The sequence below is a fragment of the Mytilus edulis genome, chromosome 7, assembly GCF_963676685.1.
Source record: "Mytilus edulis chromosome 7, xbMytEdul2.2, whole genome shotgun sequence".
NCBI lineage: Eukaryota > Metazoa > Mollusca > Bivalvia > Mytilida > Mytilidae > Mytilus > Mytilus edulis.
This window is the reverse complement of record NC_092350.1, coordinates 40776184-40792151: the sequence shown is the minus strand read 5'-3', so window position 1 is coordinate 40792151 and position 15968 is coordinate 40776184. Positions and strand designations below refer to the sequence as shown.

General features: G+C 31.7%; 1 protein-coding gene across 2 annotated transcripts in view; it reads right to left on the bottom strand.

Annotated features, from left to right (window-relative positions):
- LOC139481459 (galactoside alpha-(1,2)-fucosyltransferase 1-like) overlaps positions 1-15213 on the bottom strand; it is a 39696-nt gene extending 24483 nt beyond the window's left edge. The window contains exon 1 of one of the 2 annotated variants that reach the window (XM_071264815.1): positions 15134-15213. In XM_071264815.1, coding sequence (XP_071120916.1) covers positions 15134-15158 — 25 coding nt within the window. In that variant the 5' untranslated portion in view covers positions 15159-15213. Of the gene's footprint in view, positions 1-4689; positions 4841-15133 lie in introns of those variants that run through there. The other variant, XM_071264819.1, reaches the window with a different exon arrangement.
- Between the last annotated feature and the right edge of the window lie 755 nt (positions 15214-15968).

Below are 15968 nucleotides of genomic sequence, written 5' to 3'. Positions count from 1 at the left end.
CGTAAAGTAACCAACAATAAATCAATCAATCAATCGAAACAATTTGTGGGCATGGATGAATCAACTTATTTCCAAAAGCAATTATTTTATTAAACACAATTTGAATTTTGTTATCTGGATGTAACCTATCGATATATAAAAAAGAAGATGTGGTATGATTGCCAATGAGACAACTGTCCACAAGAGACCAAAATGACACAGACATTAACAACTATAGGTCACCGTACGGCCTTCAACAATGAGCAAAGCCCATACCGCATAGTCGGCTATAAAAGGCCCCGATAAGACAATGTAAAACAATTCAAACGAGAAAACTAACGGCCTTATTTATATAAAAAAATTAACGAAAAACAAATATGTAACACATAAACAAACGACAACCACTGAATTACAGGCTCCTGACTTAAGACAGGCACATACTTAAATAATGTGGCGGGGTTAAACATGTTAGCGGGATCCCAACCCTCCCCTAGACTACTTAGCGGATTTGTTAGAACATGAGCAACACGACGGGTGCCACATGTGGCGCAGGATCTGCTTACCCTTCCGGAACACCTGAGATCACCCCAAGATTTTGATGGGTTTTCTCTGTTGTTTCTTGTGTTCTATTATTTGTCTGTTTGTCTTTTTTCATTTCTTTACCCATAGCGTTGTCAGTTAATTTTCGATTTATGAGTTTGATGTTCCTCTGGTATCTTTTGCTCCTCTTTTGTTAGTAATGAAAATGAAAATGAACGCATTATTTTGCAATGTCCAACAAACCAATATATGAACGCAAAATATGATTGATATCTTGCATATCTGTGAAGTCTTCAAGTTAGTAACTCAATGTATTTTCAGAAAACTCAAATCCACAAATTGAAGAACCCACGGAGATGCAACTTTTGTTGACACCAAGAAGATTAATACCCACTTATAAAAGTACTTTCACAGTAAATACATTTTGCCAAATATTTTGTCCTTTCTTTCTTGGATGGTTTTGTATGATATCTTCTACATATGAGTGCAAATACAAGTCGACCTGTAGAGATGCACAAATAGAACCCATTGTTATATCAACGGACTGTTAATTGATATTACAATCCACAAACTAAACAAATAAGTTGTCGTTCAAAAAGTCCAATACTTTGTTGATATAATGCGAAAAATACTGTAATATACTATCGTAGAAAACCTGATATCAGGTGTTGACACAAGCACCACATACTGCATCTGTTTTTGAAATCGCGAAACATTTTTTATGCTATAATGTTTCTTTTTGTTGATACACAAGGAGCTTCTTACATTTTTATATTGCTTATTGTAGTTTTTATTATAATTGTTACTTAACTTTATATATATATTAAGTTAGAGTTACTTAATGTAATATTAATAAAAATTAATAAACATATTGAATACGTTTAAAATTTATCACAACCGTCGTTAAATTTTAGACTGTTACGTACTTCCTTCTTCATTTAAGAGCATATACAACATAGAATGAAATTCAAAACAGTGTGGCTGTGGCCATTGATTGACACATTAAATTCATCCATTGACTGGGACAATTTGGGTGATCGTTTGTATGTAACGACCACTGTTTACTATGTACTTTTTAAAGACACTTAAACTATGGGGTCACCAAAGGTTCTCGACACCTTAATAAAGTAATTCGAAAAATTAATCAGAAATAACACGATGTTTTGATTTATATCAATTATATAAATCAAAACATAAAGGTTATTCCTGATTAATTTTTCGAATTATTTTATAATTAGAGGCGTTAAGAAACCTTTGGTGACCCCGCAGTTTAAATGTCTATCGTAGACCTGTACGTCGTGAACAGTGGTCGTTACAGACAAACGTTCACGTAAATTGTCCCAGTCAATGGATGAATTTAATGTGTCAATCAATGGCCACAGCCACACTGTTTTGAATTTCATTCTATATGAAAAGATTTTATAAAGATGGGACTTTTTGTTTAATTCGTTAATATGGAATACAAAAATACCTTATCGTGTAATTATAAAGTATAATAGAGAGACGGGGGTTGTGTAAAAAAAAACCAGACCAAATTCACCTTATCTAAAGACACAGTCGCGTCATTAAATTGGGTGTTTCATAATCAAATTAATAATTTCAGGGAATTTAATCTTTCGACACCGATACAAGATTTTATCAATGACAGAAAAAAACATTCACGAAATCAACAGCAGATACGGATGGCAACGTACATTTTTAATGTGAGAAAAAACATCAAAACGTTCAATATATTTTTTAATAAATCAATATAAAAGACGAAATCTCTAGACATCACTTTCCATTAATAATGGATACTTATCCGAAGAGACCAGTAAAATATTTACTGTTTAATTGTAATATGCACAATACCAATACAAATCAAACAGAAAAACTAGGAATTCTATTCAATCATGTGCACATTTCTTTTTTTCAAAATATGACATCGTTTCGAATCAATATCATGATATGTACTATATACATCGTGAAGAAAACTGGTGGCAGATGTTGAAACAATGCGGAAATGCTTCATTTTTTTTTAATTAAAACAGTAAGAAAGTATTGTTATGATTTATTCAACCTTTAATGACACGAAGAATACAATTCATAAACATATGCCATATGCCATATGTTGATTGTTATATACTGAGTGCCAATGAAAACGCAACACCTTTGTTTTTCAAAAAAATCTTATATTTTTATTTTATTTATATTAGAACTTTGTATAGATGGTTTAAAATGACTTTTTAGACAATTGAAGACAACTTTACGGTTGAGTGATTTTTGGAACAAATGCGAAGTAAGGGTTATTTTGAACGGACAAAAACCGAGTTCACCGCTTTTCAACATACGCACCATTTTCACGATTTTGTCATTTAAAGCTTGGCTAATGTCATGAATTTTCCCGCCCTTATTGTAAGGAAACTGCAATAAACATCTGAGTAAATGCCAGGACTTTCTGACAACCAGCGACATGCAGTTTTGGGCATGATCCAATAAAGCCTTCCACTGCATACAATTACGAAAAGACTGAAGTTGTAGCCTCTACAATAAACCAAATCATCCACAAATTCAACCAAAATGGATCATTTAATGATAAGCGACATCCCGGGGTACAAAAAGCAAGAAACGCTCAGCCAAACCGATACATTTGGTCTAAAACAAATTCGATATTGACTCTGATGGGTGAACAAAGGTCACGAGAGTTCAATGGTGGTCACAGTAGATCCTTTGGAGCAATTTCAGTAAGCACCGTTTGCGCAGAAACTGTTAAAGAGCACCAACGTCTTTCTTTAGTGACATCTAAACGGCCGTAAGGCGTAAATATCGATTTCTGTAGACCAAAAATCTTTCCATTGTGTATCAAAAACCATCAGTGGTGGTTACATAGACATTAGACACCCATCTTGGCCAAAATTCATGTGTTTCGCCCGATTTTGGTACGATCGAGCAAATTTTGCATCAGATTGGACATGGTTTAGACGATGAAAGCCACCACCAATATCATAAAGTCAGCTTGTGTTTGATATGCGGGACAAGTGGAACAACATTCCTCGAGATCACATTAAACGTCCGGGATGATTAATTCCACGGCACTGCTGAGATTGCGCTGCACAACGGGGTTGTAACATGGTTTGTTAGGACTGTGATTTGATGATTCGACACTGGATTTTTCGTTTACCTATTGCACCCGAAAGATGACAATGACACATTTTTGTTTGATATCGATCTATTGTTAAAATTGTTAATTTTCAAGAACAATTTATTTTGAAAGATTATCATTTCTAATATGAATTTTATTTTTGAAAAACCAAGTGTTGCGTTTTCATTGGCACTCAGTATATATAGCCTATACATGTGTATACTTGATTTTTGTTTATTTAAGAAGACATCAATTTTTGCTTTGTTTATTTTGTATTCATCGAATAAAGTTTCATTGAAACAAATTTGTATTATATAATTGTATTCCATATATATATCCCCCAATTTGTTCCGATCTTACTAGTCAAGCAATAAAGCCTATACATATTATGTATGTTTTTTTTTATTTGGTAATAGGTTTAATACCCACTATTAATATTTCTAACATAACATTGGTTTTTTTAAGATATTGGTCAGCCACCTATCAAAGTACAATAATTTGTTTTGATGGAAAACCCCAAATGAATAATATGGTGTGTAATAACTACAAAAAATTATATAGTTGTGCTTCTTTTTAATGTGTTAAGGCAATTATTTTATTCTAAATGATTAACATTTCAAATTATATACATAAAGATTTACAAATAAAAGCGAATCTTTGTTGGCTAGTAAGTTTTTTCAGGTTTTTGTTTTAAATTCTCGTCCAGTACACCATATTTATTTTAACACAAAATATGAAATTTTTAAAAACGAGATAAAATACGACCTAAATTACATTAATATAATGTACGAAAAACAAATACGACAGACATGAACAAGCATGAAACTGCAGAATAAAAGGCTCGTTTGATTTTGAAAAACAAAAAGCTTTTACTTTTTGATATATTTAGTAACCCGTGCGTCAACCTTTTTCCATCTCCTTTGTAAGTTATAAGTACGGAAAATAATTTGTTTGATAAACGATGCCATGTTTGCTTAAAAATTATGTCGAAATGTAAAGCGTTATTTTACATATATCTAATACATAGTAAAGGTTTTATTTTAACTTACCCGTATTTGGTTTTAGAACTATTAAATAATGTATTTCAATTCCATCAACTTAGTAATTTTGTTTTTTCATCTTGACATATGTTATGTAATTATCTGAACATGCTCATTGATTAGTTAGTAAAATGATATACCCTTCAACATGTTCAATATTGACATATGCGTTCAAACACGGAAGAAAAGGGATAATCAGTTATACTGATTATATGTATCTATATATGTGTGTGTGTGTGTCTTAAAACTAACATCGTGTTCAATATAGGCAACAGTAGTTTATCAAATTTCCATCAAGCGATTAAGAATATAAATTAAAGGAACAAACAAAAACTGAAGGATTCAATGGAAATCCGAAATGAGCAAGACCGGGTGCATCAACAGGTCGTAGGCCTTTACTAGAATTTCAAACAACAACGAAATGCAATTGGTATTATACATAATTGACCGCCTATCAATTGATATAGCAGATAAGCTTGAAAAGCGTTTTTGTGGGAAAACGTGTGCCTATCTCTATTTTCAGAAATTTACAGGTTATATTCTCAACCAGTTTCATCAAATTGTATTTTATTCTTGTCTATCGTTTTTGCTAGTATGCTTTGTGTATATGCGTTTTTGTTGACATATTTGCTTGTTTGTGTAGTAATTAAGATTATAACACCATGTTAACTGCTGTACCTCTATTATGACATATAAACCTATCAAGTTTGTTTTTTGGTTCACACATCGTTGTCAATATAATGAAATTTTATGCGACTGTCATACACGTGAGAGGGTTTAGCTAGCAATTAAACCAGGTTCAATCCACAACTTTCTACATAAGAAAAGGTCTGTGTCAATTTAGGTATATGACAGCTTTTATCCATTCGTTTAAAGTGTTTGAGCTTTTTATTTTGCCATTTGCTTAGGGACTTTTCATGAAGATAGTTTTTAAATTGGCTGGTTCTTAGTTTGTTTTGAAAATGTTTCTTATTTTTCAGTCCAAATTCAACTGCTATTCAGTACATTTATACTTACAATACAATAATGCGAATTGTATCAAAAGCAATGACTTATTATTAAGATAAGATAAGTCCTAGTATATATTAACCTCTTCTCACCACAATTTCATTAAGATTTTTTCGATAAAAGTTTTGCTCTGTTTATGCCAAATTAACTTATATCGATTTAAATGTAAATGTGAGTATGATATTATCTGCATTATGATTAAAGTACAAAGTTTTTTTTAGGGAAAATTCCAAGTACCTTCTGATTTGTTCTTTTTCTAAGCCTTAAAAGTAGGTACATGGTTCTATTTATTTTTTTATATATGTATAATTATTTTATAATTATATAATTAGTCTCCGTCTTATTTACTGAAATAGTTTACAAATAGTGAAATGTTAGGTTGTCAATGCGCCAGATTCCAATTGACGAAGATGTATAGATCACCGTACTGCCTTTAACTATGAGCAAAACCCACACCTCATAGTAAACTATAAAAGATCCAGATATGATGAAATGTATTCAGTTGTTCAACTCAATAAACAACAAAAAAAAACAATATCATTCAAATAATAGATTGTCAGGATCTCTCTCATTGATTATCAGAATGTTTGTATCATTAGCAAATTGAAAGATTTTAAGATTATGTGTCCTTTATAATAGCTGAGTTAGCATTTCAGAAGATCGATGAAATTTGCAACATACGTTAAATATATTCATAATAAATTCTAATGATAATAACGCTGTTCGACAAAAACAAATAGATAATAATCAATTTAGTATAGTATGTCAATACGATGGACTGATGAATCATAGAAAAATAAGGATTTATGGTATGAGTGTCAATACTATAGGGGGAAATATAGTTTTCACCAATGAGCGAAATTCATACTCGTATATTAGCTATAGAAGACCGGTATCATAAAATATCAAACTATTTAAAAGACAAACCAACTGCTTGCTTAATACTAGAACAAAATACAATAATACCAGACAGTAAACAACAACAGGAAAAACAAGCTCCCGACTTTTTCATACACATAAGAAAAATACTGAACCACGGCCGACACTCGGCTAACCGAGAGATTGGTCGGTTAATCTATATTGAGTATGCGGCTATATGGGCGATTGGTCTGTTAATCGGGTTGGTTATACGTCTGTTAAGAGTAAAACGCACAATTTTATGTTAAACTCTATCAAATATACAGATTTTTGGCATATTATAAGAACCAAATCAAAAAAAAGAAAAGTGTCTGACAAAATGATATCTATCATAGAATATTTTCCACCTGTAAAAACATTTCATAGTCTGTGCAGTTTTCAGTAAAACTAAAAGGCGTCACGCAAGTATGTATAATTTATGCTTATGCATAGCAATTTTTTAATAAAAGGCGAAACAAACAACTTTAGATATCATTTCAAGGACACAAAACAGTACTTTGGTTCTAAAAAATAAATTGACATTTGTAAATATTTCATAATTGTAATATAACGTGAATAATACCACGTTTAGTGAAAATTATGGGAATAAAGTCTGTTAATGGGTTGGACAATTGAAATTCTGTCAGTTAACAGTTATTTAGCCACGGTAATAGTTTTGCTACATTTATATTTTCCCATTGAAAAAGTAAAGAATGAGATGTTCTTGAGTAAAAAAAAAATGACAATACGGTGCAACAGTATCGTTCTAGTAAGAGCATTTTTATTTTGACTTTCTTTGCATTTTGTTGAAGGGTGTGTCACTTCAATATAGCAAGATATGGATTGGCCGCTGGAATATGCATAGGGTCTTTGCATCGGAACTAAACACATTTTTTTTAAATAGTTATTGGCATGACAAGGGTTATGTTCTTTTCATATATTTTCTTTTGTTCAACTTTTGACATCGGACTCGGACTTCTCTTGAACTGAATTTTAATGTACGTATTGTTATGCGTTTACTTTTCTACATTGGCTAGAGGTATAGGGGGAGGGTTGAGATCTCATAAATTATAAAACATGTTTAACCCGCCGCAATTTTGCGCCTGTCCCAAGTCAGGAGCCTCTGGCCGTTGTTAGTCTTGTATGATTTTTAATTTTAGTTTCTTGTGTATAATTCGGAGTTTAGTATGACGTCCATTATCACTGTACTAGTTTACATATTTTTAGGGGCCAGCTGAAGGACACCTACGGGTGCGGGAATTCTCGCTACATTGAAGACCCATTGGTGCCCTTCGACTGTTGTCTGCTCTATGGTCGGGTTGTTGTCGCTTTGACACATTCCCCATTTCCTTTCTCAATTTCATTTAGTATCAACGTTTTCAATCAGCCTTAATTTTTTAATCTGTTCAAAGTAGCACGTTCTCAAATCCGATTGAAAGTGTCTTTTTAATACAACATAGGGGTACATATAACATGTTGTCGTTCTCATATGCACATGATATTTGTCACTGGACGTTGACCCCTAATTCGTCAGCATCATCCAATTGGTGCTTTTCTTCTTTTACTTAATTATATTTTGTTATCAAATCATTCTAAAGAAGTAAATGGCAAGGAGCGAATGCAGCTACATTTTGTTAACTTTAGTTTTAATTCATTTTATTTCGTTTAGTTCCTTTCTACATAAGTGCAGAGGAGAACTGCAGTTGTCCGCATGTAAACTTCTAGCATTCGTCACCAATATGAGTAAATCGCAATCCGTTACTGTTTCAACACCCAGGGGTGTTTCATGTCTGTGTTCTTTAACAATTATTATGTTTTCTCTCTTTTTTAGCAATGCATCAATCTCTATACTGTCCTTATCTACTATTCTATATTCTGCGTCTCCATCCAGATTATCGTGTATACCATGAGGATCCGGGTAGGGGGTGGTGTTTATTTCTGTATTCTTTAAATTGTTATGTCACTTTTCTCTACATTTTATTTATCTTACTCGATCAGTATTATTAATTCGTATATTTTAACTTATTTTATTCGTTCAGGGATAGTCACATGTTAAACTATATTTTCGAAGGTGATCAAAAACGGCGGATAGCAAAATGCATATTGCACAGCAAAAAGCATATTGCACGGTTTATTTATATGTCGTTAATGTATAGGAGACAATATGATATCTATAAAATTCAAACAAAATCAAATGACGATTTTGATACAAATATGGTTGGAAATTTGATAATATAACAATTATAGCCTATGTATGAGGTCAATACAGGATATATCGACCCTAAGAAGTATTTCGACCTAGGACTTTGTCCTCAGTCAATATACTTCTTTTAGGTCAATATATTCTTGTATTGCCCTCATACAAAGGCTATAATTGTATATTATTCCACTGTTTATACACATTGATAGTTTAATCAATATCTGATTGGTTGGGACTAATTCACGTGTCATTGAACAAATCTTCATATCTCCCTGAGGCACGGGAAATAAATGTATATCATTCCTTCTCTATTCTTTATATTTTAGCATCCCAATATATTTTACTTATTGATGTTTAGTTATGTTCCAGACCGTATGTGTACTTTTTCAAAATACTCGTACGGTCGGACCGTACGCGTACGGTCTGACTAATATTAAGAAGTTGGTCAAGTTTACTATATACAAATGCATATAACAGATCAACATAACTTAACTGTCAAATTAATATAAAAAAGCTCAATTGTAAATGAAATAAAAACTTTACATTTTAACTATTTAAAAATTTAAATCTGTTAATCTCTTGTATTTATCATGTCGACCAGTACATTGATTGAATTATGATCACTGTAATTGAAGATATTGGAAGTAAACATAATGTGGGAGGACAATTGTTTTGAAATATTTAGCAACTTTACAAAAAAATGAAATGCGAAGACCGGAACATGCATGAACTTCAAACATGTAAATGTAAAAATATACCGTTACTTGTGGTAGCAAGTGTTACATTGAGCGAGAGTATCAAATTAGGATTCAGATATACAGTTAAACAAATATTTAATTTCAATTGTTCGTTTGTTCATTTTCTACATCTGGTTGTAATAATAACAATTTGTAAAACTACAAAAAAAGATTGTGATAAATGTTTGTTTAGATTTAACCCACACGATCCAATAACATGTATGGTCAGCTCGTACTGGACCATACGCGTATACTCATACGGTCCGACCGTACGCGTATGGTCGGACCGTACGACTATACGTATACGGTACGGACCGTACGCGTACGGTCCAAATACTCATATGGTCTGGAACAGTTACATTACGACGTTTATCTCTGATTTATATACTGGTTACCAATGAAGATGACAAATTGGTGTCATTCATTGTGTAAACAGAATCCATACGATATATGCTACCATTCTTGGATAAAATTAATATTACTTTTATATAACACTTTTTGAAACCATTTTTATCAATTTTCAATTTCCATTGTCTAAATTGTTAATTGTTCATGTGTTGCTATCGTATATTTTATGTTTCATTGCTTATGTGTTGTTTCCGTATATTTTAGCTGCTCGTCTTGAGCCTACCCATAATCATTTGATCCGATAACACCCCATATAGCAATAAAATTATATTTTTATTGCCATTCATAACTCTTAACAGACCAATTAACTGACCGGGTTTTATACATCCGACCCATTAACAGACCAGGTTTTAAATAAAGATTGATTTATGTCACCAAAATACAGATTTTCGTGTAGATTTTTCACACAAGGATATTAATATGGTTAACAAACATAATGCCTGTCTTTTTTCGATGTTCAAAATATTGCATGCAATTAAAATCAACCAACGTGTCGTTTTGTGTACATTTTGTGTGTGTAAAATGTGTATAAATTTATTGATGAGTAACCCGCCTTTTCATTTTATAGATTGTACATCGAAGCTAGAAAAATAAAAATTACACCACTGGATTAAGTATATTGAATTGTTTTGTTAGACATGAATAATGTTTACAATAAAAGTATATTTAAAAAGTTATACAATGAAACATGCTAAACTTTCAATGATTTTCTCGATAACACCTGATTAACAGACTTTAGCCAACCCGATTAACAGACCAACCGCCGATATAGCCGCATACTCAATATAGATTAACCGACCAATCTCTCGGTTAGCCGAGTGTCGGCCGTGTGAACCGTATCACTGACAGTTAAATGTAGTGACCAAGCACAAAACTGGGATTTGAAATATATACGCTCATCTAATCAACAAATGGGTAATTCAAAGTAATAAGTCGAAAATAAACTGACAACGCCATCGAAAAACCACCAGTATCTGAATTACTCCTTTCTTTGTACAACATTAGTTAAACATTGCCTGATTTGAAGGATTTTTGTATTATCAATTATCAATCTTTTCAAATTATTTATACAAGTTTGCAAAGATCGTCATATTTATAAAATATTATCTTTTATTAAACATGCACTCAATAATTTGTCCTCTTTTCATCTCTGGGGTTCATTTGTGCGTCTTTGTTCTACTGGTAAGTATAAGTATTATACTAGGACCCTTCAATCTTTCGACGTTTAAGTTTTCTCTTCGCCTTCTGACAACAGATGTTTTTAACATGAAATTATGTTCCAAAATATACCCTCGTACCGATTTTGTTTAGTTGAGCCAATTGCTGCTGATGTTATCAGTGTATTCTTATATTGTGCAGGCGCGTAGCTACGTTTACGTCAAAACGCCCGGGCGTACACTTGAATTTCGATAAAAAAAAAAATCAATCTAAAAATAAAAAGAACTGGTCAAATGCACATAAGCCTTGCACTTATTTCTTCAATTGGGAATAAAAGGGACGAAATTCTATTTTAAACCAAATATTATCATATCATATTCCAGATCGAGAAAATAGTCTAAAGAAAATGTATGATTTGTTTAAAGTAAAGTGAAGATTCTGAAGGGTATCGTATTAAGTAAACAAAGCATGTGTTTACAAATTATTATTTAATACGTGTCCTAAAGATAGGATGAAGATAGGATGATTAGGTATCATAAAATTCGGACGAAAAGTGCGATATATCTTAAGTTAAGAGAGCTTCGAGAACCCGACTTGGGACAACAGAGTATTATAAGATGGTCTTAGGAAAAGTCCTAATCATAAGATAGCTTCGCCCGAGAACAGCACCCAGGTTACCACAGACCTCTTTACGAATTTTAATATTGTACCTGAACATTTCTGAAAATTAATTATTTCATATTCATTAACGATGTATTTTTTTGTCAATTAAATGCTTCACCCCACGGCTCCTTTGAAAAATATTTCAGAGTAATTCACTTGGTTTGGACATTTTCTCTCTGACCATTATGTTCCAAATTAGCACAATGAATAAATAAAACATAACAAATAAACCATAAATTTAGATCATATTTCAGAGTAATTCACTTGGTTTGGACATTTTCTCTCTGATCATTATGTTCCAAATTAGCACAATGAATAAATAAAACATAACAAATAAACCATAAATTTAGATCATATTTCAGAGTAATTCACTTGGTTTGGACATTTTCTCTCTGATCATTATGTTCCAAATTAGCACAATGAATAAATAAAACATAACAAATAAACCATAAATTTAGATCATATTTCAGAGTAATTCACTTGGTTTGGACATTTTCTCTCTGATCATTATGTTCCAAATTAGCACAATGAATAAATAAAACATAACAAATAAACCATAAATTTAGATCATATTTCAGAGTAATTCACTTGGTTTGGACATTTTCTCTCTGATCATTATGTTCCAAATTAGCACAATGAATAAATAAAACATAACAAATAAACCATAAATTTAGATCATATTTCAGAGTAATTCACTTGGTTTGGACATTTTCTCTCTGATCATTATGTTCCAAATTAGCACAATGAATAAATAAAACATAACAAATAAACCATAAATTTAGATCATATTTCAGAGTAATTCACTTGGTTTGGACATTTTCTCTCTGATCATTATGTTCCAAATTAGCACAATGAATAAATAAAACATAACAAATAAACCATAAATTTATATCATATTTCAGAGTAATTCACTTGGTTTGGACATTTTCTCTCTGATCATTATGTTCCAAATTAGCACAATGAATAAATAAAACATAACAAATAAACCATAAATTTAGATCATATTTCAGAGTAATTCACTTGGTTTGGACATTTTCTCTCTGATCATTATGTTCCAAATTAGCACAATGAATAAATAAAACATAACAAATAAACCATAAATTTAGATCATATTTCAGAGTAATTCACTTGGTTTGGACATTTTCTCTCTGACCATTATGTTCCAAATTAGCACAATGAATAAATTAAACATAACAAATAAACCATAAATTTAGATCATATTTCAGAGTAATTCACTTGGTTTGGACATTTTCTCTCTGACCATTATGTTCCAAATTAGCACAATGAATAAATTAAACATAACAAATAAACCATAAATTTAGATCATATTTCAGAGTAATTCACTTGGTTTGGACATTTTCTCTCTGATCATTATGTTCCAAATTAGCACAATGAATAAATAAAACATAACAAATAAACCATAAATTTAGATTCTAAAGTATGTTGCTATTGTTGAGTTTTATTAATGGCATGAATCATATCTCATTCTCGATAACTCGATACAATTATTTGGACTTCGCCCCGTTGAACCCACTATCAGCAGATTCATTGGCCTGGTTGGGTCCCATAGACCTTCACCCAGGTTCGGGCGTACACGTAAAAATGACCTAGCTACGCCACTGTTGTGTGTGTATACCATTGTACCACATTAGGCGAGGGTTTAACTCTCATAATTTTTTTAAACAAAGCCACATTCTTTATGTGTCTATCTAAATTTTGGAGTCTGTAGTTTAGTGGTTGTCGTTGTTTGTTGTCTGTCAAATTTGTTTTTCATTAATTGTTTTTTTATAAATTAGGTCATTGGTTTATCTCGTTTGAACTCTTTCACATTATTCATGTCTGGTCCTTTTATAGCTGGCCATACGGATGTTTGTCTATTATTGCTTGCGTTCACTTCATTTAAAGTATGGTGAATAATTGTATCATTGACAATCATACCACTATCCTCATTTGTGTTTATCAAAAGTCAATTCTAAACCACAATCATACATGTTTATGTATAATTTGTTGATGTATGGTTTTTGAAAAATGCATGAACATTGTTTGCAATATTTTTATAGAATAAGTATTTAAGAACCTTTTCACATGTATGCTGATATTTAAAAAAAAATGTTGATGTTTGCCACATATTGATACAACAATCGGACGTGCGCAAACATACGTCGAGCTCTTAAGAAATATTAGTGTGGAACTTCGGAGTACTAGTATTCCAAAAATTGTTAAGAATGATGCGTTTACTGAATTCTGTTCAAAAGCAACAGCGGACAAGAGGCAAATGTATTATGAGTAGAAATGTCATTTGTGCTATATCTGTATCTTATTTATACATTGTTATTGGCTCTGTTTCATATAAAAAGTAAAATCACAAAAAACTCCGAAGAAAATTCAAAACGGAAAGTCCCTTATCAAATGGCAAAATCAAAAGCTCAAACATGTTTGACAGTCGAATCAAATTCCATTATTTTGACAAGTATGTGTATAAGTAGGTCAATAATAAACTTAAACTAACAAGTCTGCATATGAAGCCATACTAAAACAGATATATAGATATAGGAAGATGTGGTATGAGTGGCAATAAGACAACTCTCCATCCAAGTATCAATTTATAAAAGTAAACCATTATAGGTCAAGATAAGGCATTCAACACGGAGCCTTGACTCACAACGAACAGCAAGCTATAAAGGGCACCAAAAAATTACTAGTGTAAAACCATTCAAACAAATCTATATCTATTTTGTTGGCACAAGGATAGAAGTTAATTATAAGGCCATCATAGAATAAGGCAAACATTACTTTATATAAATAACACATAGCTGAGAGGGTGATAGAGCAGATTGGTACCCCGAGAAAACATTGTCAACCGCGGCGAAGCCAAGGTTGACAATGCTTTTTCAAGGGGTACCAATCTGCTCTATCACCCTCTCAGCTATGTGTTATTTAATTTATTATACTAAACGTCCTACCATTTTTGTCTTTTACAGATAAATTTTATTTCAAAAGGATTTTCTATGACGTCACGTACATAACAACGTTACGAGTATTAGAAATGTAAACAACAAGATGTTGGTTTTTTTTATTTTGACAGTTAAATAATAAAATTTGATCCAAAACGTCAAACTTAAGCATTGTATTCAACTACTTGATGTAAATTCAATCCATTTTCCTTTAAATTGTCGATTTTTGATTGGTTGAGACGAGAGGGTAACATTCAAAAAAATTGTCACCCTCTCAGCTATGTGATAGAGTAAAATGACACCCTCGTATTAGCCAATCAAAATATGGCATTTTAACGTGAAGTATAATAATACTAATTATCAAGACTACAATGAACATGAAAAGAGAACTACGATCTATATATATGATCAAAAAGAAAAACATTTACCTTCGTCCGTTTCATAGCTATACATGTTATAGATCTGCTCCTACATTGTTGTACGTGCCATACTTTGTGTGTAAATTATATCAACTTTACTATCATAAGAAAAATGTAACACATGTATAAACTTGTAATAACTAAGGGTATTCCGCATTAATGACAAAACAATCAAAATTATAGACGGCAGATACAAACTTACATTATCTTATACTAATATACTTCAGGTTAGATAACAATACATCAGATAGAGGTCATACGACAATTAAATGCCCAACACTACTGCCAATTAGATTCATTTAACATATAGCATATATCAAAACTCAGGTCATTTAGTATGTTCAGTTAATATATGAACAAAACAAATCAACAAAAGATCGTGTAAATGATGTAAGTTTAAGGAAATTTTATTCTTCAAAAAAAACCTGACCGTCTTGAAGGATGTTAAGATCAAGTACAAAGCACTGAATTACATTACTTAAAAGGGATTCCACCTGGCAGACCATTTGTATAAAAGCATGGCACTTCGTTTAGGTCGAATCATTTATTTCAAATATTGTTTTTATTTTTTGTTTAACCAATAGTTATGTCATTTAAACATAAAAGTTATGAGACATTCTTTCTACCACGCCTGGTAAACCATCTAATCTCAACCAAATGTTGAGACGGAAAAAAGTATTCTGGCACTTCCTGTTGAGCTTTTCTGGTTCAAAATATTCAAAATAAACACAGGGTAGGTAGACTTTTCGTCAATTTACTGAAAGTCAATGCGTTTTTTGTAAAATCGAAGATCGTCATGCCATAGATATTGGAATTGCAGTTTATCTCGTGTATAACACAAATG